Below are 27,418 nucleotides of genomic sequence, written 5' to 3'. Positions count from 1 at the left end.
CAGCTCCCCACCCCAGCTCACCTCTGCTCCACCTCCTCCCCGAGCACGCCGCCCCCGCTCTAATTCTCCTCTCTTCCCAGGTTTGCTGCGCCAAACAGCTGATTGGCGCTGCAAGCCTGGGAGGCGGAAGAAGTGGAGCGGCGACTGCGTGCTCGGGGAGGGGGCATAGGAACGCTGTAAAAAAAAAATTGGGGGCACTGCTTTTTGGCGCCCCCAAATCTTGGCGCCCTAGGCAACCGCCTAGTTTGCCTTAATGGTAGCACCGGCCCTGGGTGAGGACTGCCATCAACTGGCCTTAATACAGAAAGGCTGTTTTCTCCATCGCATTCCTGTGCTACTAAAATGTTCGGAAGAGAGGGAGTTTTACCTGTGCAATAAATGGAGTTATTAAGGCTCCCACTCTGGCCATTCCACTGCATGTTCCTAGGCCCAGAGCACGAGTAGCTGTTGGGTAAACCTGTAGACAAAGCATCACCACGTTAACCCCAGGATACAGCTCTCTTCCTACCTTACACCGCTTGACCAAAGAGCGACACTACATGTAAGTTCTGCCAGGTCTAGAACACTCAGACAACATAATGGCTCAAGAAATTGTAGCCTGTATAAGGCCTATTATGAGAAGATCATAAAATTCAGCTGTCCCACCAGGGCCTCATTCCCATGAAAGCTTCTTGTTACAAAAATGACCTTACTCACCTCAGGGGTGTAAACATAAGCAGCCTGAAATCCTCCTGAAATGAAAGCTCTTGCGACGAAGAGCAGCACGGTAAGAACATTTCTGTGAGAATAAGGAGAGCAGGGGTTGGATTGTTCAGTACAGTTTTTATTTGAATGTAGAGACAAGTAGCAATTAAAAAAAGATGCTACATTTGATTAGCTAGATCCATTTTGTTTTTATTGACCCTCCTCCGTTTTTCTGGACCTTTAATACAAGGACGGTTCAAAAAAATCTGTGATCACTACAGACACCTGGGCTTTTCTAAGAGTCTGCATTTCGACGGAACACTGTGAACAGCCAGTGACCAGTGAAGTAAATTACATGTACTAGTCCCAGCCTAAAGATATTCGGATGAGGAAAATATGCACTAAATAATTGACCTTACACTAGTCTGACACTGAGATAACTCAGCTGGAGAACAATTGGAGTAAATGAGATCAGAATCAGGCTGTGGGTTTCCTGTGTAAAGGGGTGAAATTGGACACACTTGGTTATTTATTCATATTCTTAGGATTTATTAGTATTATTTATACAGTGCCCGAAAATGTTCTAGGAGCTCTCTCTACACAAGACAGTCCAGCAACAACTAAGATGCCATTTCTGTGCCCCCTCCCACCCCAGCCCCAGAGTGACAGGAAGGCCAAAATATTCCAAAAGGCTTAACACTCGTAATCAGAGGCAGATTTTCCAAAGAGCTCAGCACGCTGAGTCAATGGTGGGCACTCAGCTCCTGTGAAAATCTGGCCATAGGTGTCACAATGGAAGATGCCGGGTACTGTGCACTTTGGAAAATCTGGCCTCTGGGTCAAAAATTTAGCCCTGAGCTCTTTGGAAAATTGGGCCCTAACTGGCTGCAATGCTAAAATACAGGTTCCTTCCATCAGTGCAGTAATTTCCAGATTCTTAGGTCAAATGTACCAATTTTCCAGGCCAAGACCTCAACTTCACTAGTCAGTGCCCATCGCCTGCCCTGTAATTGCACATTCTAATCCATAACACAGCTTAGACTGCTCTGAACCCCAGTCTCACAGTTAAAGGCCCAGCTCTGCTGCAAATTGGCACGAGTAACTGAATGAGAGGCAGGTACACAGCAGTGGAGCGCAGCCCAGAGGTTCATCATTCATTTGGCAAGTGGATAACTAGATAACTAATTGCAAAACTAGAGGTACCAGCATTACTACATGTACTGGTAGTTGAGACCCACTGCACAAGACTTGATTTAGAACTTTTTTCAGAGAGCTATTTCCTACTTTGATGTCAACTACTATCCCCTTTGGTGTATTCTGAACACAGGACTTTGGAAAAGACAGGCTTTCTCCCCTCCCGCTTCTCTTATTTTTCTTCTAAACACTCTGTAGAGAAAAGCCTAATTTTTCTTTTGAAATCTTTTCACAAATTAACTTGGTCAATTCTTGGCTCTTAAAACCATCACTTTCAACCTATTGTCCCATATGGAAGAGTAAATGGATCAGGCTTTAGTTTTCACTTTGTGCTGCGTACCTTCCAACGCAGAGAAATAACAGAAGACTACAAAACGAGAAGACAAAAAAGGACAGCGCCATGGTTTTTTTACGGCCTATCCGATCAATAATCCAGAGGGTCACCAGAACACCTGTATGGGAAGAGAAATTGATTGGCCTACATCTGTAGAATGAGTTCAGATCGAGCTGCAGCATCCAGCAATTACCACACAATGTTATTTGGCTTTGTAATTTATTTCCTTTTTGTGTGACTCTGTTGCAAGTGAAAGGAGCCAGATTGGCAATCCAAGGGAAGGGGTTTCCCTACGGACAAAACATGTACAACACAGGCACTGGAGCTGCACTCACACCAGAGCTGGATTTGTCACTGAGATTTTAATCCAGAGCAGTGATAATATCCGGAATCACTGCCTTGTGATAGGCCATCTCAAGCCGATTAGTACCTAGGGATGTAGTCATAAGTCTAATGGAACAATATTCATATTGCTACCATATGTCACCTATCTTTCTTGCTCTATTGTCACACTGCTCATTTAAATAATTGTGACTTTAAAAGTCATGGCTCTGATGGTGTACAAGGCTGGGAAGGTCCAACCATGAGTAACCATCCCCAGGATCCTTTACAAATAATTCTGGAAAGCCAACGCCTGGATGAAAGTTTATATGACTCTGTTGCTTCACCAGAAATTCACTGGATGATAAAATCCTACTGCATTGTTACTCTTCCTCAGAATACATGGCCTGCGGTTTGAACTGGAGCCATAACCAGATTGGCCACTGTGGCTTCTCAAGACACTTCCCAGAGACTGCTTCTGCAGTAAGCCTCTGTGAGAGGTTAGATCACAGAACCCCCGCTTGGGAGCTGCCACCTGCTCTGCTCCTGCTTTCCCTGCCAGCTCGGGACCCCAGCACCCTGTCTTGCTGAGCCAGACACGCCCGTCTGCTCCAACACAGACCCAGGGTCTGAATTACTTGCACCAAAGCTGCAGATGGGCGTGTCTGGCTCAGCAAGACAGGGTGCTGGGGTCCCGAGCTGGCAGAGAAAGCAGGGGCAGAAGTAGGCTTGGCACATCGGTTGGCAGTTTCCAAGGGGGGTTCTGTGATCTAACCCGCCACAGCCTCCATGCAGTGACGCACTGGCACTTATACGGTCACTTACCTGGGAACTCCGATAAAGTGGTCCAGAGCAGATCAGTGTAGTCTTCCTCTGTCAGATACTCACAGGCCAGGCTGCATTTTGCTTTAACTGCTTTCCTTCTACTGGAAACTGGGGGAGGAGAAAGAAGAAGCATTTGTGATATTTTAAGGAATCTCTTCTCTGCTGATTCTCCCATACACCTGCTGTGCTTTTGTGATTCTGTAAACTTGCTGCTGAAACCAGTGGAGTGGATGTGGCTGGAATTCAGCAGCACAGCAGGTGCACTTTACCTGAATGTATTGTACCCAGAACACCTAGCCAAAGCCAAACAGTTCCTAAGCAGTCTTGCTTCTAGTAGGATGCAACCCTGACCTGAAGACTGATGATTTACACTATTTTTTAAAATCAGAACAGGCTTCCGTGATCTCAGGCTAGTGATGTCGCCTTCTGTGTCTCAGTAGCCCCACCTGTAAAATGGGGATAATAATACCTTACCTACACCACAGACCTACGTTTTAACCACTAGACCACAGTATCTCCCAATAACTACCCACATTTTTCTAGTATCCAAAGTTGGATTTCTCATTCTACTCCCAGGCTGCTAGACAAGCTCTGAATTGATACCTTCTCATAGCAATACCCATCCCCTTTGTATAATTTCCCAACTGGCAGGGTGTGTTCCATAACTGAGTGTGTTCAGAATACAGTAACACTCTCCCTAGGGGAATCTAATTTTCAAGGAGTTTTAAAGATCTTCTTTATACAGTTAAAACACTGACAATAACACAACAAACTGCAACAGAAAAGATGCTGAATTTCTATGCAATATCTTTCCCCCAGCAGTTCTTTACGTTTCAAGCACCCAGAAGCCCTATGGCAGCTGGCAATTGTCTATTTCAGACCTAATTAGGCCTGGCAGTGGCAAATCTGGAAAGTCACATTTATGGAATCACTCTTTATTCAAGAAGAATAAACACTTGCCTCTAATAAGCCTCCTTTGCAGGCTCCACTGCTACTGCACAACTTGGATGTGGCCACCACAGAACCCCTAGGCCTCAAGCAGCAAGCAGGGTACTGGAGCTGACTTGTGTTCAAAATTAACAAACTCGTAACAAGGTTTCCTAAAGTGTGTGCTAGAAATTGTGACCCTTTCCAAGTCTTCAGCAGAAGCTGGTCCAATAAAAGGAATCCCACCTTTTTTCTCTCATCTACAGGGCATATTTAGAAAGAAGAGAAGGGCTAATACTCACTGCTGCAGACATCCCCTGCTTGAAAGAGCTCTGTAGTTAATAAAACTAACCCATAATAAGAAAAGGCATTGGAAAACCTGCGAGGAAGGAAATGAGAGAGGAAGTCTGAGATGGTCAGACATATAAGATAAGCAATGTGAATCAAAATGGAACCGAACGGAAGTGAGGACTTCCATTAAATACTCTCTGAAAGTATGGTTCCTACTTCCATCCAGAAAATGAATAGGCCACTGGATCTTGAGTGAATGTTATTTGGTGGTTTAAGAAATTACAGTGTAATGCAGGTTTGAGGGGAGTGGGATTTGCTCCATTTTAGTGATATTGTAAATGCATCCATTGAAAAACATACATAAGCATGCTGGCATTGAACAGTTTATATCTCCTCTTACCATATAAACCAAAGCAACAATGTTGTCCATCTAAACTGGGGTGTGAAAAGGTCCCTCATTTTCCCCCGGTCTTCCTGTTTTGAAACAAACAAAAATACAGCTATTTGATTTGGTTTCTATTTAAAATTGATTTCAGGCCATAAAGAGTCAGAGGAAACTTGATTGCATAGAATGACATGCTTCCGCTCTTATGTCAGGCCATCTGATATATATTACACAGCTTAGGGCCAGCTATTCAGTCGCTGTTCAGGCCTCTTCATGCACATGAGCAGGGTAAAGGGGCCACAATCTGGTCGCAGCTGCCAAGTTAAGAATTCTCCTGCCAGAGGGAATTTTCAGCTGGTGTAAAGTCATCAGAGCTGGCTCATACCACCCCAGCATGTGGGGGGGGGGGGAAGAGAGAGAGTGTCAGCATAGAGAGCGTGTAGGACACAGCTCTATTATGCCAATTCACAGGTGGTGTATGATCTCTTCGGGATGACAGCTAGTAGCTGCTGTAAATTAGAACAGCCTCTAGGTAGCTCTAATTTAGGTTGGGGCTGAGGCCAAGGCAGCTTGAGAGTCAAGGGGCTGTAAGCAGCTCCTTGATGACTCTCCTCCCCATCTCCTGTGCAGGATGGATCTTGGAGCAGGAGAGCATCTGACCCATAGTCTTGTGGTTTAGAAAAAACATTTTGCAATCCTACCCTAAAAACCAAACCTCCAAAGCAAGCAAAGCAAGCAAAGCATTTCTGCACTTCTCAGCAGGAGAATTTTGACTGGCCCAAGAATTTCTGAAGGACAAAGAAGCAAGCCAGCCTATGCAGAACTACCCCAAAGTTTGGGGGTGCTGTGGGATTTGGGGTTGTCCGACACAGAGATGGGGGCTAGCTGCAAAATTCAGATTCAACTTGGAACCCAAAATTCCACATATAGTTCTGAGGTGTTCAGATCTGGGGTTCTGATTTGGGCCCTTCAGTATTCTCATGGTCTGAGTCTCAGTATAAAGAGGCCTAAAAGTGAGTATAAATGTAATTTATGCCCATTTTACAGCCCTTTTACACTGCCACCATTTTTAGCATAAATCAGAATGAGGCCCTTAGTGTAATTCCCCATTAATTTAGCACATGTGATCACTTCTCATTAGTGTTTATTACTGGTTGAGATGCCAAAATTAAACTTAACACTGATTACTTGTGAAAGTAGCACAGTTTCTCTTATATCCAGTATTGTTAATATGTCTGTTTCCTGTACTCACCTGTCTGGAAATGATTAATTTTCCCAAAGGCATTGGAGCTCCATTTTCTGCTGCTATCCGCTTCAAAGTGGCAATAGCCTTTTCTTGGTTTCCAGATAATACATCATATCTTGCACTTTCTGGCAGCCACTATGAAAGCAAAGCAGAGCAGAGCAGATCAGACACAATATTGTCAACGACAGGACAATAACTGACTGGGGCAGATGTGAGTAGTCTCATTAATTGCAATGAGATGAGAAGGCTTACACAACCAGCCCTTGATGAATTACAGATTTGTCTTTCTGCCTATGAAGTGTCAATTTCTCCAACAGACTTTAAGAAATTCCAGATATCACTTTCATCTTATCATCAGGCATCCATCCCTAAACCTATCCCGCAAGAGGTCTCCTTCCATTACTTGCTTTTTATTCTTAAAAGATTTGACTATATCTTTGGAATGTTTTGGTGTTACATTCACAGCAGGAATGGTAAAATGGTCAATTAGTTAGCAGGAATCTGAAGATATTCAAAAATGTCCATTTTTAAAGTTTTTTTTTTCAATACATAGGATTTTAAACACCTGTGTAATTATCTGGAGAGATTCCTGAAAAAAAGACAATGGCTAAAAAATAACAGCAGCCGAATAGTCAAATTATTACTCAGACAGGAGCGTATATATAGCTTGGAAGGGAATGGGTTGCTATCACATATACTTTCATCGAACACGGTACACAAGTTCAAGTGTCCCAAATATGTGAATCTGTTTAAGAATCTGACCTGTAATAAATAGCATATTATGCTGAGGTTGCCATGAGCTCTGAGAGGTTTTAATTAACCACAGATTAGATGGAAGCTGTGACTTGCAGTAAAATTATTTAAGAGTCCCAAAATGAATCAGAAAATAACTGATTTTAATAAGAGTGAGAGGTTGATCCCACTGAATTTGACTGAAACTGCATGAGTAAATTAGTGAGAGAATCCCAGTTCTGATTGGTTTCACAGTACTCCAAACGACCAGCATTCTACAGTATCAGATTACAAGCATTACATCATCAGAACAACTCTCATTGAGAAGTCTACTATTACTAGCTGTTGAAACAGCATCATTTGAAGCAGTATCATTTACATCATAATTTCAGTTTTATTAACAGGGTACCATCAGGAAACTCATTGCTGTCGTGATTCCACTCCATCAAGATCCATATTAACTAGACTTTTATAGTGAAATGTGAGATTTGCTGCACAAACATCTCTCTTGTAAAGAATACCTACAAAACATAAGATGGCGAACAGCAAGAGTGGAACAGCAGAAAGAATGAGCAGCCAACGCCAGCCAAGAGTGGGCATCACAAACACTGCAAGGAGGACTTCAAATACAGTCCCAATGGCCCAAAAGACCTGCAAAAGCGAAAAGGAAATGGTCACCAAGGGGGATAAAATCATTCTGAGATGCATGGCTGATAACAGCACAGAAACTAAAAAGGAGAAGGACCATCTCTATTAATGCACTCTTCAACCTGAAGTTCTACAATCATAGACTCATAGGGTGAGACGGGATTGCAAGGGTCATCCAGTCTAACCCCCTGCCAAAATACAGCATTTGTTGTTGTAAACTCTGTACTGTAGCGACTGGTGGTGAATCAGGGATGAGACATGTACAATGTGCACAGATGTAAGCCAAGAGAAATCCAGCCATTTGTGAATGAAATTTTGTCTCATGCTCCACGAGCCCAGCTCTGAAAACGTATTATCAATGTTCTCTGGAAAGCCATGTTTAAATGTAGATGAATAAACTGGTATTAGAGGCAGCTTCTTATCTAAAATAGCCTCATATTTCATATAGGGGAGGGCTTTTCTATATTGGTATACATTTTGTCTTCAGACTTTGTCCATAACTCTCCCTATGTTCCAAGCATTTCATAAGTCCATATTCCATTCTAAAACTCAGGTGACTGAAAACTTTGGCTAAGGAGGAAAAAAAAAGGTTTCATATGATGGGACATTTTCTGCTACTCATGTTGGTGGTTTCAAACAGTTAAATTTCACCTTCAGCAAGATCGAGGTGCCGTATACATTTGTTACAGCAGAATTGCAGACAGGTAAATAATGAGTCAGATTTAATTTGTGGTTGATGGGCCAAATTCTGCTCCGATTTACAGGTGCTGCCTCAATGATGTCACTTGACAGTAGATTTTGGCCACATATATTTCACATTGCCTACAGTTTCCTCAAAACAGCTGCAAACTCCTTATGGTGTGAATGATTAAGATGATTCTAGATCCCCTTCAGTAGATACCCAGACATGATAAACTAGCTTAGGATAATAATAATCTATCTCTAAATATAATTCTTATAAACTGCTGTGAGATCTAGAGTCCTGTTCTCCTTATATAGGAACAACTATCAAAACCAACAGGAGTTTTGCCTGCAAATGAAGGAAGGAATTGAGACTCTTATTAGTAAGGCCAGAGCTGGGACACTGTCGTGAAACCCACGCAGGTCCATCTGATATTTTCTTCCCTTTGATTTTTAGTTCCCTCAAGGACTAATTTCCTTTTTCTGTTAACTAACTATCAATGCTTAGGATAAATTTCTGATTCCACTGGGTGATTACATGGATCCAGAATGCTCAGAATTAGCCAGACCAAGAAAAGGGTAAAAGACTACCAGCACCATGAAAGAGAGTTGCTCATCTACTGAACTCTACTTAGTGAAGGTCAGGCAATGAAAGCTAATTCTAGGCAGCAATTATATTGGAAGATTAATTTTGTTTAAAGGCTATTTGAATTCAGGGAGGACAAGATTTCACAGCCCTTTCAAAGCCACTGAATGAAGATCAAATAACAGCTCTCTCAACAGTAACACCTGGCTGCCTTCAATCATCAATGGAACAGTCATGCTTTTTTTCCATCTTAACACTTTATGGGTTACATTCAGCTCTCTCTGACACTGGTATGGAGAGCTGAATTCAGCCATCTATTTGTTATAGCCACTTTTGAATTTTCTAAGGTCAGTGGGATTAAATGGACACAACTGAAAGCAGAATTTGGCCCTCTACGTCTAAGGACCAAGTACAGTTGGCTACACCGCTTACCTCTATTAATAAAATGCATTTTGCTCTAGCTTTCATTGGAAGGAATTCAGCATATAAGGTTACTCTGTAAAGACAAACATTGAGAAAAACGTCATGTTAGCACACTGAGCTATACTCAGGCATTTGATTTGTTTCCTATTAAAACTGCCAAACCACAGTGACAACATAAAAACCCTTCCCAGCCCACACAGCAGCAGTATTACAGACACCGGATCAGAGTCTTCTCTCATTTACACCAGAACAATCTCATTTACTTTAATATGGATTGCAGCAGTGTAATGGAGGAGAGAATGTAATCCTCTCTGTGGCTTTGCAACAATCAAACCTGCAAGATCTAGCAGACCTTGATGTGTATTTGCTCAGAGCTCTGGTCTGCACAGGCATTCACACAGTGGGATTCAATGCATAACTCCTACAGTTGCTGGGCAGGGTACTTCCCCAGGGCTTAACAATTGGCTAGGAGAATTTCACTGCTGATCACTCATCTCTGCTAGGTTTCAGTCCTCCAGGAGATGAAAACCCCGAGGCTGTGATTGTTATTGCTCGTATAAAATCATTTGCACTCTTTTACTAAGCAGGAATTTTTAAAAATTGACTTGATTCTCTGCAATGCCTTTGTACCCCATTGTGCCAAAGAGCAATATATTTGAATTGCACAGTTGTTGTCTGAGTGTTTCCTGAGGATTAATGCAAGGGACAGAAGCCAATCAAAGGTTTGTCCTGTCTGTTTCAAACAGTCTGTTAGGAAGGACTTGTATTTCTCTGCTCCTACCATATTTGCATTCCATTGAGTTGCCAGGCCCTGTTTCTGCTTCTGAAACACCTTTAGGGTCCAATCCTGCTACCTTTGAAGTCAATGGCAAAACTCCTACTGATTTCGGAGGTGCAGGTCTGAGCTCTCAGTGACTTCACAGAGCTCAGTTAATCAGTGGATAATGCTGCAAATATCAAATATTAAATCAGTGATTAAAAAACAGGAGGAAATAGAGTCATGTGTAATGAAATGCAGAGTTTTCCCCATACAATGTAATAGAGTACAGTGATTACAGTTGTGTGTGGGTTGTTCTTTTCAGGGGAATGCGCTGCATCTCCTACTTTTGTATCTATTGGATGATGTGAATGCTAATAATTATGTCCTACTCAGTGTCATAGTAAGATTCCCTGGGAGGCCACTGATTCCTATATACAGCTCCTGCATATGCAGATAAATGTGCTCCTACATGTAATATGTTAATTTAAAATTGTACAAAGCATTATTTTAAACAGCATCTTTCATAAAAACTCTGTCCCAAAATACATTACAGAATGCAATAATACAATCACGACTCTACAGACTAAATCACTCTACAGAAATTCTGCCTCTCATATGCAATATTGTAGCTTGCCCAAGACTATTAAAAAAAACCCATCTCTTTCTGCCATGTTGAGTACATTTCTCCTTTTGCCAATCAGACCACTCAGAATTAGAGCGAGGGACAGGGGCTCAGGAGATCTGGGTTCTCTTCGGACTTCTGTAGCTGGCTCACTTTGTGACCCTGGGCAAGTCATGTGCCTTACTTTCTTCTTCGGTAAAATGGCATTAATTTAGATTTATCTATTAATAAATGTTTGCAGGCCAAGCATTAACTCTGATGCTTTGCTTCTTTCGCTCTTCTGCCCCATTCTAGTAATGCATATTGGGAGTTGTGTGGCACAATCTGGCTCACACTTAATAAACATGGCACATTAATGACTTTCCTAGTTTACACACATTCTGTTCTTATTAGCAGTCTGACTGGAGGGAGGCTAAAGAGCAATGGAAATATACTAATAGTATTACAGAAGCCTCTCAGAGCTGTGGTTCCTTTATCTGGATTTGTGGGAATGGCACTAGAAAAGCTGCAGCCATCGCAGGATATTGACTCATCTCATAAACAAATCCATGAGCCATCAATCTAAGTCCAGCTCCTCTGGCACTGAAATAGCACCTCTCGTGGTGCAACACATCAATTATGAATGAGAATACAGTAAATGGGAAGGGGAGAGTAAACGGCTACACTCATTCCCTTCCATTGACAACTAAAAGCCTACAGCAGGGATCAGCAGGGGTATTCCCTCTGAAAATCTGGAGAGCCCCTTCCTAAGTGAGGGGAGCCTCAAAGTCATGGAGTTACGTTCTGATTCTTTGTTCTGACCAGAGATGGGCCCCATCCATGAAGCTATTCAAACTGTTCCAAGTTGTACGCTGTTTGGATTTGGAATTCCAGTTTGGATCCATTACACAGATGGGCCTGAGGCTCAAAGTTTAGGCTCAGATTTGGATAGAAATCCAGAGTTTCACAAAGTTCAAGGGGGCTCCAGGTTGGCCCTACTCTAATTAGTAGTATTTATGTCATGACCTGGTATGATCACAATTCAGCATCATCACTTATTGACTCAATTTTATCATACAAACATGGAAATGCAATGTCAAGCCATTGCTATGAGGTTATTTTGCATCTCTTTGAGAGTTTCACACTATCTGTTCTCTCTTCTCTGCTGCTGCAAGAGTGGGATACTAGTGCCTTTTATCTTCACCCCACTTCCTGGACACTTGAAGGGCCAGAGAAGGATCCTGTCTGTTCTGCTCTGTCTGCTTGTAGGAGGCAGAACTCCAGTGATTAACGCTCCACTTGCTCTGTGTAAAAGCACCAAAATAAGCGGCTGATCTAACTCATTGACTGCTTTAAAGTCTCATGCTCTAGATCCACAGACTGAACATCAATGGCTAATTGCCTTAGTTTAGTACAAGAAAATCCAATAGAACTTATAAGTATGTAATGCCTCTGCCCAGAAATACTGTGCATTTCAAAAGTCTGGCTAGAGTTTAATACATCCATGCTAACATCTTTAGAGGAACTTAGGTTCAGAAGGCCCCTACACAGAGTGACATACACAATTCCACAGGAGCATTGATTTCTGTGTTAAGAAAAATGGAAAAGGGAGTATTTTGAAATGTGAATATTTACTTACGACTGAGGTACCCCTCCAATTCCAAAGCCCACCAGTCCCCTGAGCACAAGGATCCAACTGTATACTGGTGCAAAACCACTGAGGATCCCATAGTACAGGGTCCAGAACACGCTGATCTTTAGCCCCTGCATTTAACAAACAACAGAAAAAGGATGATGCTGTAACACAGATTAGAAAATTATAGACTAATGCCCAGATCTCCTAAATCAGGAAGCATAGAAAGTACTCTAGAAGAATAGTTTTGTGAAGCTGGGAGCCAAGGGTTTCATAACGCTAGGCTCAAAATAGTTAAAGGAGACTTCAGAACTGTATGTGCAAATGTTGCGTGCCTGTGGCCCTCATTAGGCAAAAATCCCTGTAGTTTGCACAAGCAAATAAGTATACTGTGTGTGCAACATGGACAATCACCATTTGCTTTAATGCATTGCTGAACCTGAGCCCAGAATTTCATAAAGACTCTCTTTAAAGAAAACATGCTTCATTTTATAACACAGTCAGACAGCTATTTACTTTACTCTTTATTTTTCTCACCTCTCATTTACTGCTATAACCCTGTTGCCCTCACTGGGAGCAGAAACTGGGCTAGCTTGGGACTGCTTGTGCAAGTATGTGGATTATGCAATTCAGCAATGTTATGCACTGAAGTAGAGTGCACTGTAACAGTGTTATAATGGCACCTATTCCAGTAAAAGTTGGAGGCTTACAGTTTTTCTGCCATACTGGTCTGAAATGTTTCCCCAGAGTGTAGAGCTGCACATCATTCCCACAAACACCACCTGTGGAAAATTAGAAATAGTCTTCCTCTTAACAGCACGTATACATTTCCAGAGAAGAGCTCAGAAGAGAAAGCTGCACAACTTTATCATCAAACCAGAAAATTCAAACATTCATTGTCACTACTGTATTATGTTAAGGTGCTGTGGGTCCAGTTTCTATTAAAGGAGATTTACATATACACCTCTACCCCGAAATAACACGACCCGATGTAACACGAATTAGAATATAATGCGGTAAAAGCAGTGCTCCGGGGGGGCAGGGCTGTGTGCTCCGGCGGATCAAAGCAAGTTCGATATAACGCGGTTTCACATATAACGCGGTAAGATTTTTTGGCTCCTGAGGACAGCGTTATATCAAGGTAGAGGTGTACAAAGTAGGATTTTCAAAACTACTCAACAATGGACTAACTCCACGCCCACTGATGGCAATGGAAGTTTTACTATTGATTTCAATGGGACCAGTTAGACTGATGCTGAGTATTTTTGAAAACCCAACGCATATATTTTTGATAAATGGAGTGATAATCAATTATGAGACAGTGACTAGTTACTGAAAGTTGCTAATAAATGAAAGGTCATTAAGGCCCTGATAATCTGCGACTGATGTTACAGTGTGCATGCTGGCATCCTACTCATCTGAGGCTCGATTCTGCAAGATGCTAAGCATTCTGGCTCAGATCCTGTAAAGCATCGAAACATATGTGCATGAGCAGTCCTATTGACTTCAATGGGGCTACTCGTGTTTAAAAGTAAACATGGGCTTAAGTTTTTTTCAGGATCAGGCTAGAGTGCTCAACATCTTGCAGCTTTGAACTCCTCCGGATGCCTGGTGATACTAGGTATGTCTCATTCAGCTCCTCTCTAGCCTCTGACAGTTTTACCAGCAATTTGTGTGAGGTTTGGTCTCACAGGTTATGTAACCATCCTTGAATGGAGACATAATTAGATTTTACACTTCAGAGAAGTCAATAAAAAAGATTATAATGTTAAAGAAAAAACTATACCTTTAATAATAGTGATACTACAGGAAATATACCATACTCCACAAATAAACATATGGGTAAAATCCTGTCCCATTGAAGTTAATGACAAAAACTGCCAGGTTTAACCCATGGGTGAGATCTTGCAGTCTTTACATGGCCAAAAATCCCATTGAAGTCAATGGGAATTTTATCTAAGAAAGAACTGCAGCCTCAAGCAATATGTGGCGCAAGAAAGTGTCCACTTCTAAAAGTTATACATTTACCAGCTTTCATGTCACATTTGATGATACTCCATCCTTTAGACCTTTTACACACTGAGATCAAAACTGTGCTATGCTGAAACACGGGCTAAAGTCCTCCTTTAGATGGGCTGGTTTGAGTTCAGTTAGGTGAAAGGCATGATGTTTACACTGGCTATTTGGTTTAAACGTATTTAGCATATTTACAAATTTGTGCAATATCAGTATAATTAAAAAATGCCATCAAAGGCCATGGCAGAGAAAAATGTTATGGGAATTTGACAATTAAGCTGTAGGACACAAAGAAGCAACAATTATAAGTAGAAGGTATCACACCCATCCATGTCCTACACTCTGGTTTTCTCATCCCTAAAGCCCATCTGCATTTCCAGCACTGTTGCACCATTCTCTGAGGCCTCCTACTTTCAGGGATTATTAGAGAGCCCAGCTCAAACAGCAAAATCCCACTCTACCCCAGGGCTCCTATTCCTTCCATGTACAAAGGAGCTTAGGCTTTCCCAACCGGGTCAAAAAAAGGTTCTTTGAAAAGATAACCAAAATTTACAAACCTTTTCTGTGAGCCAAGGTGTGTGTGTGTGGGGGGGGGGGTCCTAAGTTTTTTTGGGCTGAGCCTGGGTGAATTTATAAGTTTGGCTGGAAATTACATTTAATGAGAAACCCACACAAGGCAAAATCTGCAGTTCTGGCTGAGTTCATATTTTCAAATTCTCTCTCTTAAAGAAAGGCTCCTACAACACCAGTGAGCCAAAGTCAGAGAGATCTATACTAGTCTAGTCTCCTCCACTCTACAAAGGCCATGAACAGAATTTATCATTGTGATATAAACTATAATGTCTGAACAGCAATGAGTAGAAAAACCTTACAGAATATAGGAGCTGTCAGCTATTTTTCCTACCGATGTAAGCAATGCAACCTGCCAGCTTGGTAATCGCCACTCACAATGAAGCTGAGGAGCTAGGATACTTAGAATCATCATTTCCATTGCATCTGCCATCTAGAAGGGCAATAAGGAAACAATAATGACTGCCTGAATATTATCGTTATCACAGCCGATTATATTCCTCTTTTAAGTTAACCCCTCCCTGCTGAAGCCATTCCTGCTGCTGAGGTAAAACATGGCAGTGCAGTTTGAAAGACAGATACAGGTCTGTTGCATCTTACGCACATTTAACATGCGTGATTTCAGCTTTATGCGGTCGGCAAAAACAAAAACGAAAAAACAAAAAAAGAGAGAAAAATAACAATTTTAATACTGTACCTGTAGTGCGGGCGATTTTGCCCGCCATTCAACTCAATGTAATTTTGTCTATACGCGGTTTTCGCTTTACGCACTAACCGCAGAACGGAACCCCCACGTAAGATGAGACTCGCCTGTATTGTATTGCAGATTTGCACAGTGCAGTGAAATAAGCAATATATTTTCGGAGCATTAACTTTGCATTGGGATATGAGCACTTCAAAACTCATTTCTCTTTGCCCCCATAGACTTGGGATGGTCTGCTATGTTAAAGTAGTTAAGCCTACAAGATCTCAGAATTTTTAGTAGGTAGGATTCAAAGAGCCAAATTCAGAAGTGATGCATAAGGTGGTGTGAGTCTCAGGGAGTCTAAATTGTTTAAACTCCTTTTTCTGGTTACCTAGCAAGAGTTGTGTTAGCTTTAGACTCCCTTAAAAGCAGACTGAGTTAGACCTACTTATTACCATGTAACTTATACCCTCGTATACATCACCTCTGGATTTGGTCCAAATACTTTGAGAAAACATCTATGGGCCAAAATTTATCTCAGTTACCCACTGGGTAATAAATCAGGGCAGACTGTAATCCTATATATAGACAATAACTAGAAAATGAACGATCTAGACATGTTTGGCCTAAAAATATTAGAGGGGAGGGGCATTATAGCTCTTTATAAGTAACAAATTGACAATTAAAAAATAGAAAACAGAATCATTTGCCCTGGATACCAACCCCTAGAAGCACTGGTCTGATGTGCAACAGGGATATATTCAGCTATCAGGAAAACCATGTTGATGATGAATTCACAGAGAATATAGAACACTTTGCCTAATATGATAAATATGGTAAAATCTCTCGCTTGTCTTTAAAGAAAAGTGAGATCAATTTACGGTAGGTGTAATTTGGGACCCTTCCTACCTGAAGCAAAGTTTTGGAGTATAGGATCCAAATGGTTCCTTCCAGCCTTGTCTTATAAGACATACAGAAAAAGCCTAACCAGATTTCTCATCACCTGCTAGGTCTGATTCTGGTAGTAGTTAACATTTCAAGCACTAGTCTTTGTTCATTACATTTTTGTTTGTTTGTGCTTGTCCCCAAGCATGAATACATCCTGTGGCTATTAGTGTATTACACAGATTCTTCGAGGGGCTGATATGCCCTTGCCCTTGCCCTTGCCAACAATTACTTGCCCACGCTAATCCGGTAAGAACAGAGAGCTTCCACTGGAATTTCCCAAACCCGATGGCTTCCACCGCATCTTCCACCATAAAAGTATCTAGAAAAGAATCAACAATTCTGGTTCAGCACTGCATTCCTTTCCCTCCTATAAGAGCCATACTCTAAGATAGAGCTTTCTAATAATACATCTACTTAATCATAGTAATTTAATTACGGGCTAAATCCCTAGGGCTTTATTTAGCTTTTATTCAATTCTTACTCAGGCCAACTTCCATTTTCTTCCAGGATTTTCCCAAATACAATAATTCTAAATATTAATATAATGTCTTACATTTATACAGCACTTTTATATAAATCAGTGTAGTCCCATTGACTTTGGAGGAGCTCCAATTATTTGTACCAGCTGAAGCTCTGATGCTAAGTTTAAGGGGGACACTTCACCCACCACTGAAATGCAGCATTCTTTGGAGTGAAGCACAACCGTTGTTTAACAGCACACAGCAATACTGTACAAGAGGACAGGAAGTGAAGGATATTTTATCCAATTAAAATTACAGAGGGAATCTAGGAAGGCAGAATGTAATGGTTTGAGTTGAGAATTTGGCCAGGACAAGTGGAAGATCACTAAGGCTTGGTCTACACTACCCGCCCCAATTCGAACTAAGGTACGCAACTTCAGCTACGTGAATAACGTAGCTGAAGTCGAAGTACCTTAGTTCGAACTTACCTTGGTCCACACGCGGCAGGCAGGCTCCCCCGTCGACTCCGCGGTACTCCTCTCGCCGAGCTGGAGTACCGCAGTCGACGGCAAGCACTTCCGGGTTCGACTTATCGCGTCCAGACTAGACGCGATAAGTCGAACCCAGAACTTCGATTTCCAGCCGTCGAACTAGCTGGTAAGTGTAGCCAAGGCCTGATACTGTTTCTAAAAATGCCCCTAGGGTTTTGAATCTTGCAAAGGGTCATGCATTGGACCACAGTTTTATGTCTCATCTGAAGATTATCAAACATCTCCAATTTACTATCTTGGACATTACAAACCACATCTGTCTAAAATTTAGAATAAAAAGATGTCAATATAAATGCATTTTTATTTTTGTAGTGGTTGAAATCAGTTTAAGTCTCAAAGTTTTACCAATACCAACTATCAGTAAATATAAAGTCAACTTCTTCATTAAAACGCCATCATTAAAGAAAAAGTAAAACTTCAGCTAGTCTTGTAATACATTGCTGGAAGTCAGGTCCCAAATAAGCCAGTGCTGAGATTTTTCAGAAAGTCAGTATGTGGTTTCACATCCGTGTGTTTGAGATACACGGTGTTGCAGTATGTTATATGTCTCTGCAATGCTTTTGAGCTTCCCTTTAGGGCTGATCACTAGCAGAAATTCTCTCCGTATTAATGGATGTCCCAGACCTTCCCCGGTATGCTGAGCTCTTTGGAGAGATTCACCCAAGTTTGAATATTATATTGGGAAAGTTAGAGTAAAATAAATGAATAGCAAGGCACAACTGTGCAACAGAGAAAATGCACAGGGAGCCAGAAAACCCCAAATAAAGTACTCTAAAGAGGGAGGGCATATCACATTATAATTGCATCCCATTCTTCCACCATAACTGAATGAGAAGAAACAGAAAAGGGAAAAGAAACACAGCCCATACTATGCAATCAGTCTACAGCTCACTCCAAGCGGTATACTGCATTCAAATTACATTAACCTCTTAAGTAAATAAGCCCCCTTGGCTGGTAATTGTCCCAGCAGACAAAAGCTGGAATGCTCAGCTCAGTTTCTCCCTTTGGGCCAGTGGGAGCCAGAAACACTGCAGAGGCTTCATCCTCAGGCTATGTGTTACTGCTCTAGTGAGCTCTGCAAGATGATTTAGGAGCAGCAGTGATCAGTTATAAAGGGAAGTTATCCAGCCCTCTCAAACAGAGAAAAGATGTGGTGACCCAAGACCCAGTTCCAAGGAGGATGGAGGGCTACAAAGGCAGTAAAAGTGCTTTTTTGGTAGCAAACAGGTAATTCTCCAGTCTTTCCCCTCCTGAGGCCATGGTGTTCCTGACTGGTGATATGTTCTTCCCATTATGGATATGGAGAGAGATGTGGGGGGAAAGGGCAAGGAAAAATACTGAACAGAAGTGGATGAGCAAAAAATATCCAGCTACACTGTGATTGTTAAAACTAGGTCAACAGAACATTTTGAATTAAATTAGCCACATTTATATTGTGTTATCCAAAGGTAATAATCACGTACCTAAAGAAAAATGTGCACATTTAGTATTCATTGCTGAAATGCCCCGAACAAAGAGGCTAAGGAGCAATTCCACTAAGTACTCAACTATATGCATCAACTCGTGTCATGCAGGCTACCAAACCACTGTCAGGTGCCATCAGCTTTAAGCCATCACGTATTGAACATATACTACAAAATTAACATACCAAGTTAACTATCCTCCATCCTCCTGAAACAGCGCTGCGAGGGCTCAGTCCAACCCACTGATCAGGATCAAGCAATAAATCCTAAATATGCTTTTATTTGACCTTTTGACTCATCTGAGCTTATAAGAATATCAGTTGTATTGCCATATAACCTACAATATCTAGATATGGGTTGAAGATCCCAAATTCAGATCCAGATCTTGAACAGTCCATAATTTTGGAGTGTTTGGATCCAGAGTTTTGGTTTGGCAAGCTATGAAGACAGGAAGGATTTGGAAAATTTGGATCCAGCTCTGGGTTCATACTTGGACCATCCCCTAAATTCAGGTGTGTTTTGATCTGAGATTTGCTTTGGCTCCGGTTCTGATAACATCAAAACAAGCAAACAATCCAACCCCCTAGAAGACAGTTTAGTTAATTGGTGACCTATCCGCTGTCTCATAATGAATCCATCTTGTTATTTATCACTTTGACCTGCAGGTTTTCTAGTTCTCTAAACCCAGTAGGCTCAGGCTTGGCTGCAGTCTGAATGAAATGTAGAAGCCACATCTCTTTTCTAAGAGGAGAACAAGAGTCCTGCTTACCATCAGTTGGATTGGCAAATTCCTTTGGCACTGCAGCTCCATCCTCTAGCTCTACAGCCTCTAGCTCTGTCCGAACACCTTCAATCTGAATTTCATGCTCTCCTGAAAGGGCATCTTCGTCTGACCTGGAACTTTCCCCTGTGCGGCGAAACTTGACCACCCTAAGAATAGAGAAATGAGAGTAAATGCTCCTGTGGGTCTTTTCTCTGATAGTAATAGGATTTGCTGAAGCTTCATTTAGTTATGCTTTATTATTAACTATTATTTTTCTAACTTCTATACTGCCCGTTGCTGTGGTAGCAGGACTCTTTGAGATTAAAACACAAACCAAAGCCAATTAATCAAATACTAAGCAAAACAAATGTGTCTTGTATCATGCTTTGAGGTGTGAGCCCAGCCACCAGACATGGAAGACCTTAATTTTAAAACTACGCTCCTGTTGTCTCCCTACCTTTGGCATCTACAATGGGTGAGCATTTGGATATCTAACCACCTGATTGAAATCACATAGTTGGCCATTGAAATGTTAAGCATTCATATTTAGGTTCTGAAAGTGGATGTTTCCCAGCCGATCTTAAAACAAGAGGTGAGCTATCAGATATCCAGATCACATATCATTCAGGGCTTTAAAGACCATTAGTGATGCCTTGAATTCAATGTTTGTATTAACCATTTACAAGTTTTAATCTTATAGACAGCAAAGTAAAAGTTTTCTTAATGCCAATTGACTCAAAGTATAGGGCTGCTGCATATACAGTTAACACTGCATAAAGTCACTTTTTGACAAAACAAAAACGAGTGTATGAACCTAGTGCAGGCAAAAAAGTGCCAGTTTGACCGCACTGGAGATTGAAGTCGTCTGTTCACAGAGTAGGTGTAACATGCGTCGCATAAGGGAAAATATCCCCACAATCTCCTACAAATTGATCTCAACCCTGAACTGGAAGGACCACCTTCTGAAAGTGAGAAGGAAGTTCAATTTTCAGGACTCATTCAATCCTCAGCCTTATTGCTGAGATTGCCAGCAAGGCACGACCCACCTAGAAGTGATTATGGTGGCAAATACAGACACTTGACTACTGGGAACCAAAATGAGAATCACCAAGTTATTTCACATAGGGTACCTTACAGCCATCAGAGAATAACAATATCCATTCACTTTCACAACTGACGTGGGATGAATGTGAGGTAGTGACCAAATGTAAAAGGCTGTCACATTACCAATCTCGCTAGCCATTTAGCATCCCTCGGTTCATTTTTAAAAATTATCATTCATCACTTCACCTACTATATTGAGGTTCCAGAAGCACACAAATAACACAACTACTTTAATTCAAATTATTTATTTGAATAAAAATCTTTAATCAATTTCATAATGCTAAAGACACAAACTCAATTTAAAACAGTAGCATGTAAAAGCAATCAGATTTGTAGTCACAGATCTATCATAGTGATCATCTAGAAAAAAGAAAGTAGTCAATTTTGTGCAGATTAGCCAGTTGTTTTCTAATATTGAATGATTTTATGAATCCTGCTTCATTATGTAATGTTTAGCTACCTGCCAAATTTCAAGATTTCTTCTTGTCCCCTGGGACACAAATCAATCTTCTGAAAACAATACAGAAAATTAAATTAAATGCAGCCCATTTCTACAACAAGGACAACGCATTTGAAACTAAATGACACAACTTTATTTAATCCATGTGCCTGTACGCATGTAGACAGACAGACAGGTAGCCAGAAAGAAAATCCCTAGCAGAAAATAACTATCAATTCTGTGCTGTTAACGTGAACAACTATACGTAAAGCAAAATACTTATTCATTTGGTTGCTCTTCAGATTCATCTTCTGATATTGTGACAGGGAGCAAACTATTTTAATACACTTGTAATTTTATTAAGTTAGACCACATATATGGAATGGAGGTCCAATCTTGTGACTGGTTACCTCCTTCAAGGTGTGGGGAATCTTCAATTCCCATTGAAGTGTACGAGATCTCAGCACCTCAGAGGATTCAGGGCACACTTATGTTGGCCAGTCATTTTGTTAATCTTAATTTATGTGGATAGTAGGGTTATAATCAATGTAAACAGTTAGGCTGAAAACATCAAACATTACTTACCAAATCCAGATGTCCTTACTTGGTTTTCACTCTGTCTTTATTCACTCCTTATTTTGGCATACTTCCAGGGACTCGCCTGAGTAAGGAATGAGTAAAAACCAAGTAAGGACTTGAGTATTTGGCCCTGCGCTGAGTTGATGGGACAAAATCTTCCCTGTGTTGTGCAGGTATTACTTGTGGGGGGAAGAGAACCTAGTAGCCTCTTCTACTTGATGCAGCAGCAGAACAAGATTGTTCTAGGGATTAAGACTGCTTGTACAGGTTGCTACAACACTGCCGTAAAGGTTTACTGGGCATTTTGATCACACCAACAACCAGCAAAGAAACAGGTCCAGAAAGTTTTTCATGCAGTTGGCCCTCTGTTTCCTCTCATCCTGGCTCCCTAAAAAGTAACCCCATTTGTGAGACAAGTCAGTAGAGCAAAGAACCACAGTGAAAGTCTCTGCATGTTAACAGATATCAAGCAGTATTTTACTTTTCTTGCGTACAATCAAATACTTCATTTCTAGAAAGTTTGACGTTGTAAATATATGGTAGCTTCTTTTGCTGTTGTTATATGCATAGAAAAAATTTTGAACCCTTGATCCATAATTTTAGATGATTCCTATAGACTGCCCCAGAAAAGATAAATTCACAACTGAGAAATATAGCAATGAGAAACTACTATAATTGCCTGCCATTTTGAACTTTAGCCTCTTCAGGTTTTCCCCAAAGAAAAGCAGTCAAGATTTTGGCATTTTTATTCATGTACAATTATTTTAGAAATAGATCCCATTGGGATAAAGCTGCTTTCAGAAAGGAGACTTGCTCAGGACTATAAATGTTCACAACACACAACAAAATGGAGATACGTGTAACTGTAGTAAAACAAATGAAGAATAAATGTACTATCTCCGGATTTATAGACTTGTGATTTATACACTGTTTACAAAAAACAGAAGGAAATGTTTAGTAAAGTTCCTTATTTACATAACCATGTAGGCAAAAGCCATTGGAAATCAAAAAGACTTTTTTTGCACTCTTCTTGGAAATTATTTTGGACTTATCCTGGGGAATAGATTTTAGTTGGGTCTTTTTAAAGAAAACATAATGCCACAGCACTTATTTCTGATTTCAGTGTACAAGGTGATTATCTAACATGTGCAATAATCACTTCCCAGCCCTAGTCATTAAGTGTTTGGCCTTGCACAGCACAACTGCAGAATAAGCACAAGGTATCAAGTGATGAGGAGGGAGCAGAGGGGAACCCAATCCTGCATTAATGAGAGTGCTGCTGCCCAACTGCCAAATTACTCCTGCCCAGCAGTAGGAGAGAGGCTGAAGGAGCAGTGAGCACTTAGTTTAAAAAACCTGCACATCCTGCTGTGCACTGTTAAAGAACTTTCAGAATCAAGCTCAAGTATTTTCAAAAGATATGGTCCCTGATGAGAGGGATCATTTAGCAAATATATATTGTTTTATGGCCCTGGTCTCAGATTTCATGCATTTTTCTTTCATTGGACTGCTGGACAACCAAATACTTATTAAGGAATCAAAATTCTCTCTCTTATCACCAGGTGTGCCTCCTACTCTTTAGATGCACACTGTATGCTACCATGAAAGTGGAAGGTTATCCTACCTTTCCTCCTATATACAAGGTGGCACCAAAAATAATTGAGAATAGAAAGTTAAAACTGTGGTGTCTACCTATGTAAAAGTCCATCACACTGGGATTTGCAGTATATGTCAGAACACTGCTCACAAGCATTTCCATATTCATTTTCATAATGGCACTCTCTGTAGTCACAATTGTATCCCAGGCCTCTCTATAGCTTAGAGTCAAGAGCTATCCATCTTCCATCTTTTTACCTTCACGTGTGTGCCAAACAATCAGGATACAGCTAAAGGCTAAATATTTTGTAATAGTTCTATTCAAAATGCACATCTAAGGTCACAGAGTCCTCAAACCCCTTTTTACTCTATCCCCACCCTTTGTAACACCTGTGTAACCTATACAGCTTAGTCTCTCACACCCTCTTGTATTTCAGTGCAATATGGGTTTTTTGTTTTGTTTTTTGGGTTTTTTTGAGAAATTATCTTAGCCTTGATTGTGTCTCTTCTGGTCTTCAGTAACTTAATATTTTCAGCCTAGAAAAAAGATTAGCTGTGATGGTCTTTATCTTATTTAATTTCATTTTCCTTATCTTTAAGGGACAACAACATCAAATACCTACCAAGTATCCGTGCATCCTGCAGCTGCTGCAGTCTGACATGCACATATGACAGTTTTAAAAGGTGAAGTGAAAGACTTTATATTTGGCAAGACCCGAGTTCTGTATTTCTCCTGCAAGAGCTGACGATACCACTATACCTAAAACAGGGCAAAGTGCTGGAGAAGCAGCAAAGCTCACGTAAAAGGACTTTGATCCATGAAAAAAACGTCAGGGCTGAGCCTCAACCCCATCCCACCAGACTGTCTGTGCAACTGGGCCACAGCCACTAATACGGGCCATGGAGAGGAGCAGTGAACATGGCCGGCTGTTTCCCTATAGCACAGGGTTTTGGTTTAGTGGAATCATGCAGTACATAGACTATACCATGTTGCTGACCCATCCTGGCACATGCATTATTTCTCCCACTACACCTGTAGTCATTCATCACTAAGATCTTTGCTGCATATGGGTGGTGGAAAGGTCCAGCATCCACCTGTGTGGAAATATCACTGCTATTGCTTGGTCAATTGACTTGCAAAACATTTTTAGACATTCTGGGGTCTTCTTTGGGTACTCAGGGTATCCCAGGATTTGATCCACTGCATAGATAATGCATCCCTTGCATTAATTCCTTGCATTCTTTACACTTCTTTAGTAATGCTAACAGCTGCAACAGGAGAAACAGAGCATCTGGTCTCAGGGATTCAGGTCTTGGCAGGTAAGCAAAGGAAGAACAGATGTTCATCCATTTTTGTTTTAAAATACATGCATTTGTAAATTTGAAATCTAATTATATAAGACCAAATCCTGGTCCTGTTGAAGTTAATGACAAAACTCCCATTGACTTCAGTTGAATAGGAGTTAGCACATGTTCAGTTAATGATGTGGGATATGTAAAGGATTTTTGCAGTCAGTAGAAATAAAAAAGGTTCTCAGTTCAGGTTTATGCTCAACTCCATTTGCAAATTGTGGATTTTTACCTCAGTAAAACCAGAATTGCTTTGAATTTCCATTTGCTGGCCCTAAAAGATGAATGAAATAATTTACAACTTCCTTACATTCTCTTGAGAATTGTCATTATAACAATGTCAGCTTGTCAACAGAATGCATATGTAGTCATCATATGATCTGCAAAGCATGTATGCTCGCAAACACATACTGAAAGTTGTACTTCAGTAAGATTTTTATTATCAAAAGGCAATTAATATAAATGTTCATTCATATTTTATGTACAAAAGCTTTATGAACATCAGACTTAATTATATGGGAAGTGAATTGACTTGTTTTCTGTTGTATTTTTGCTAATTTTAGCAGCATGATTATCTGTATAGTAAATCCACATGCTAGAATTTCAGCACTTCCAGGGCATGACCCCAAGTCCTCTGAAGTCAATGGACATACTTCTATTGACTTCAGTGGGCTTTGGATCTGGCCTGTCATACCCAATTTTTTCGGGGGGTTATAAATGAAAATTGTTCATACAACATATGTCACTATTTTACAGTGTATTATTTAAGGTTGCATACAAAAAATATATGCTAACAAATACCTGTCTCTTAATAAAGGGCCTGATCTTGAACCCCACAGATTAATAATTATTTATTATTATTTAACAAGTATATTGAGGTAGTACCTAAAGAGTGACCAGTTTGGGGCATCATGGTGCTAGATGCTGTACAAACATATTGTAAATGATCTACAAATCCCATTAACTTCAATGGGAGTTTTGCCTGAGTAAAGACTGAAGAACCTGGCCCCAAACCTCACTGTAAGGAATAAAACACAGCTTTTGAACAAAGAACCTGTGAAACGATTTGAAACAGAAGGAAAACACAGTGATGAGTTTACTGATGCATACCTCGGAAATTCTTCACTACTGAAGCACCTTATAGAGCTGCATTTTTGTGCAAGACCCCACAATACTGTAAGGCACTGTAGATAATTAGTAAGTACATTAAAATACCAGAATAGAAAAGAGATGGCCTAATGAAAACGTGCATCTTTTCTCTGTAATGAAAAGCAGAATGCACCATCACAAATGGTTTTCAACACAGCCTAAAGTTCATGTCATTGCATATGCCTAACTGATTAAACATTTAACTCAATTATTTAATTTACTTCATCTCAATAATATTTTTAATTCCGTTCAATCCTTTATTCTCTGCCTTTGTGAGTCAATGTTTTATAAATATGGGTGTGTTTTAAGCAGCCAGGCAACAAAGCATGGAGAAAATGTAATTATTAAAGGACACCTCACACATTCAGAAGAAGGGAAAGCATTTCAAAATGACAAAGCCAGCAATCGGGGTTATCAGCTCTTCACACAGATCTAGCATTTAGGTACAAACAGCAAGGAGTTTGTCATGCACAAGCATTCCTTGTGCAGCAATGTCTGCTTCTTCAAACCACACAGTTTACAAACACCAGTGGCCCTCGCTGCAAACATACCCTTTGAAGAAATGTTGTGATCTGCAATCAGTTGGCTGCATGAAGTAGAAGGCTAGGAAAGATGCCTACCTTGGCACGATGTTATTTACAGATGCAATCCACATTGCAAATGCATTGCTAATGTTTCCTCTCCCTAGAATGCGTTGCACCCTCCGAGATTATATAACCACCTCCCACATGCACCTCCATCCACCCGAAGTTCAAGTAAAAATAAAAATTGGGTGAGTTAATAAAGCAAACAGCTCCCTACAGCAGCTCCAGAGAGTCAAGGATGCTGAACCTGGGCAGACAGACTAGGAAAATGGCCTGCTTCCTGTGGCCTGAGCCATTTCCCAAGAATAGTTTCAATTTAAAAAATCACTAGGATTCGCACCCTGCAGTGTGTTAAAAAAAATCCCTGTGTGTCTCGGTCTCCCCCTGCTACTTACGGCAGCTGTCTTAGCTGGAATAAATCATCCTCCATTGCCGGGCTGGGTTTGGTAGAGCTGTTCTCATTGCTCTTACATTGTGGTTAATGGAGAGATGCCGGGATTTCAGGAGCGCTGGCTGCTGGACAGCTCCCTTCGCTACAGCAGCAGCAGCGGCACCAGCAGCCACCGAAACGAAGCTCCCAAGAGGGAGCGGGGGCAGGGAGGGGGAAGAAAAGACCTGGGAAGAGAGAGAGAAGGAACTGCTGATGGAGGTCCAGGGTAGGAGGTTGCTCTGGCCACAGACACTCACAGGCTCCTTCCTATGAATTGAGGAGGGTGGTTGCTGCATGTTTGCTCTAGTATTTGATCAGATTCTTATCCTATACAGCTGCAGTCCCTGTGATCGATATTTAATGCAAAAACATCTGCTTCTTAGGAAGATGTCATCTCCTAAACACTGTAGGAAAATGCAGTTAACATTCTAATGAGGAGTCACAAACAGAAGGAGGTTT

The 27,418-nt window shown here is 40.9% G+C and overlaps 1 protein-coding gene across 2 annotated transcripts in view; it reads right to left on the bottom strand.

The window, feature by feature from the left end:
• SVOP (SV2 related protein) overlaps nucleotides 1-27,157 on the bottom strand; it is a 34,440-nt gene extending 7,283 nt beyond the window's left edge. The window contains exons 1-15 of one of the 2 annotated variants that reach the window (XM_034790709.1): nucleotides 26,925-27,157; nucleotides 19,735-19,895; nucleotides 16,724-16,809; nucleotides 15,192-15,290; nucleotides 12,982-13,053; nucleotides 12,278-12,402; nucleotides 9,287-9,350; nucleotides 7,465-7,590; nucleotides 6,214-6,342; nucleotides 4,977-5,050; nucleotides 4,588-4,664; nucleotides 3,359-3,466; nucleotides 2,219-2,330; nucleotides 697-778; nucleotides 368-457 (exon numbers count right to left, since the gene is read on the bottom strand). In XM_034790709.1, coding sequence (XP_034646600.1) covers nucleotides 368-457; nucleotides 697-778; nucleotides 2,219-2,330; nucleotides 3,359-3,466; nucleotides 4,588-4,664; nucleotides 4,977-5,050; nucleotides 6,214-6,342; nucleotides 7,465-7,590; nucleotides 9,287-9,350; nucleotides 12,278-12,402; nucleotides 12,982-13,053; nucleotides 15,192-15,290; nucleotides 16,724-16,809; nucleotides 19,735-19,895; nucleotides 26,925-26,959 — 1,440 coding nt within the window. In that variant the 5' untranslated portion in view covers nucleotides 26,960-27,157. Of the gene's footprint in view, nucleotides 1-367; nucleotides 458-696; nucleotides 779-2,218; nucleotides 2,331-3,358; nucleotides 3,467-4,587; nucleotides 4,665-4,976; nucleotides 5,051-6,213; nucleotides 6,343-7,464; nucleotides 7,591-9,286; nucleotides 9,351-12,277; nucleotides 12,403-12,981; nucleotides 13,054-15,191; nucleotides 15,291-16,723; nucleotides 16,810-19,734; nucleotides 19,896-26,565; nucleotides 26,780-26,924 lie in introns of those variants that run through there. The other variant, XM_034790710.1, reaches the window with a different exon arrangement.
• Between the last annotated feature and the right edge of the window lie 261 nt (nucleotides 27,158-27,418).

This window comes from Trachemys scripta, chromosome 15 (assembly GCF_013100865.1).
Source record: "Trachemys scripta elegans isolate TJP31775 chromosome 15, CAS_Tse_1.0, whole genome shotgun sequence".
NCBI classification, from domain to species: domain Eukaryota; kingdom Metazoa; phylum Chordata; order Testudines; family Emydidae; genus Trachemys; species Trachemys scripta.
The sequence above is the reverse complement of the archived record's forward strand: the minus strand, read 5'-3'. Positions and strand labels throughout refer to the sequence as shown.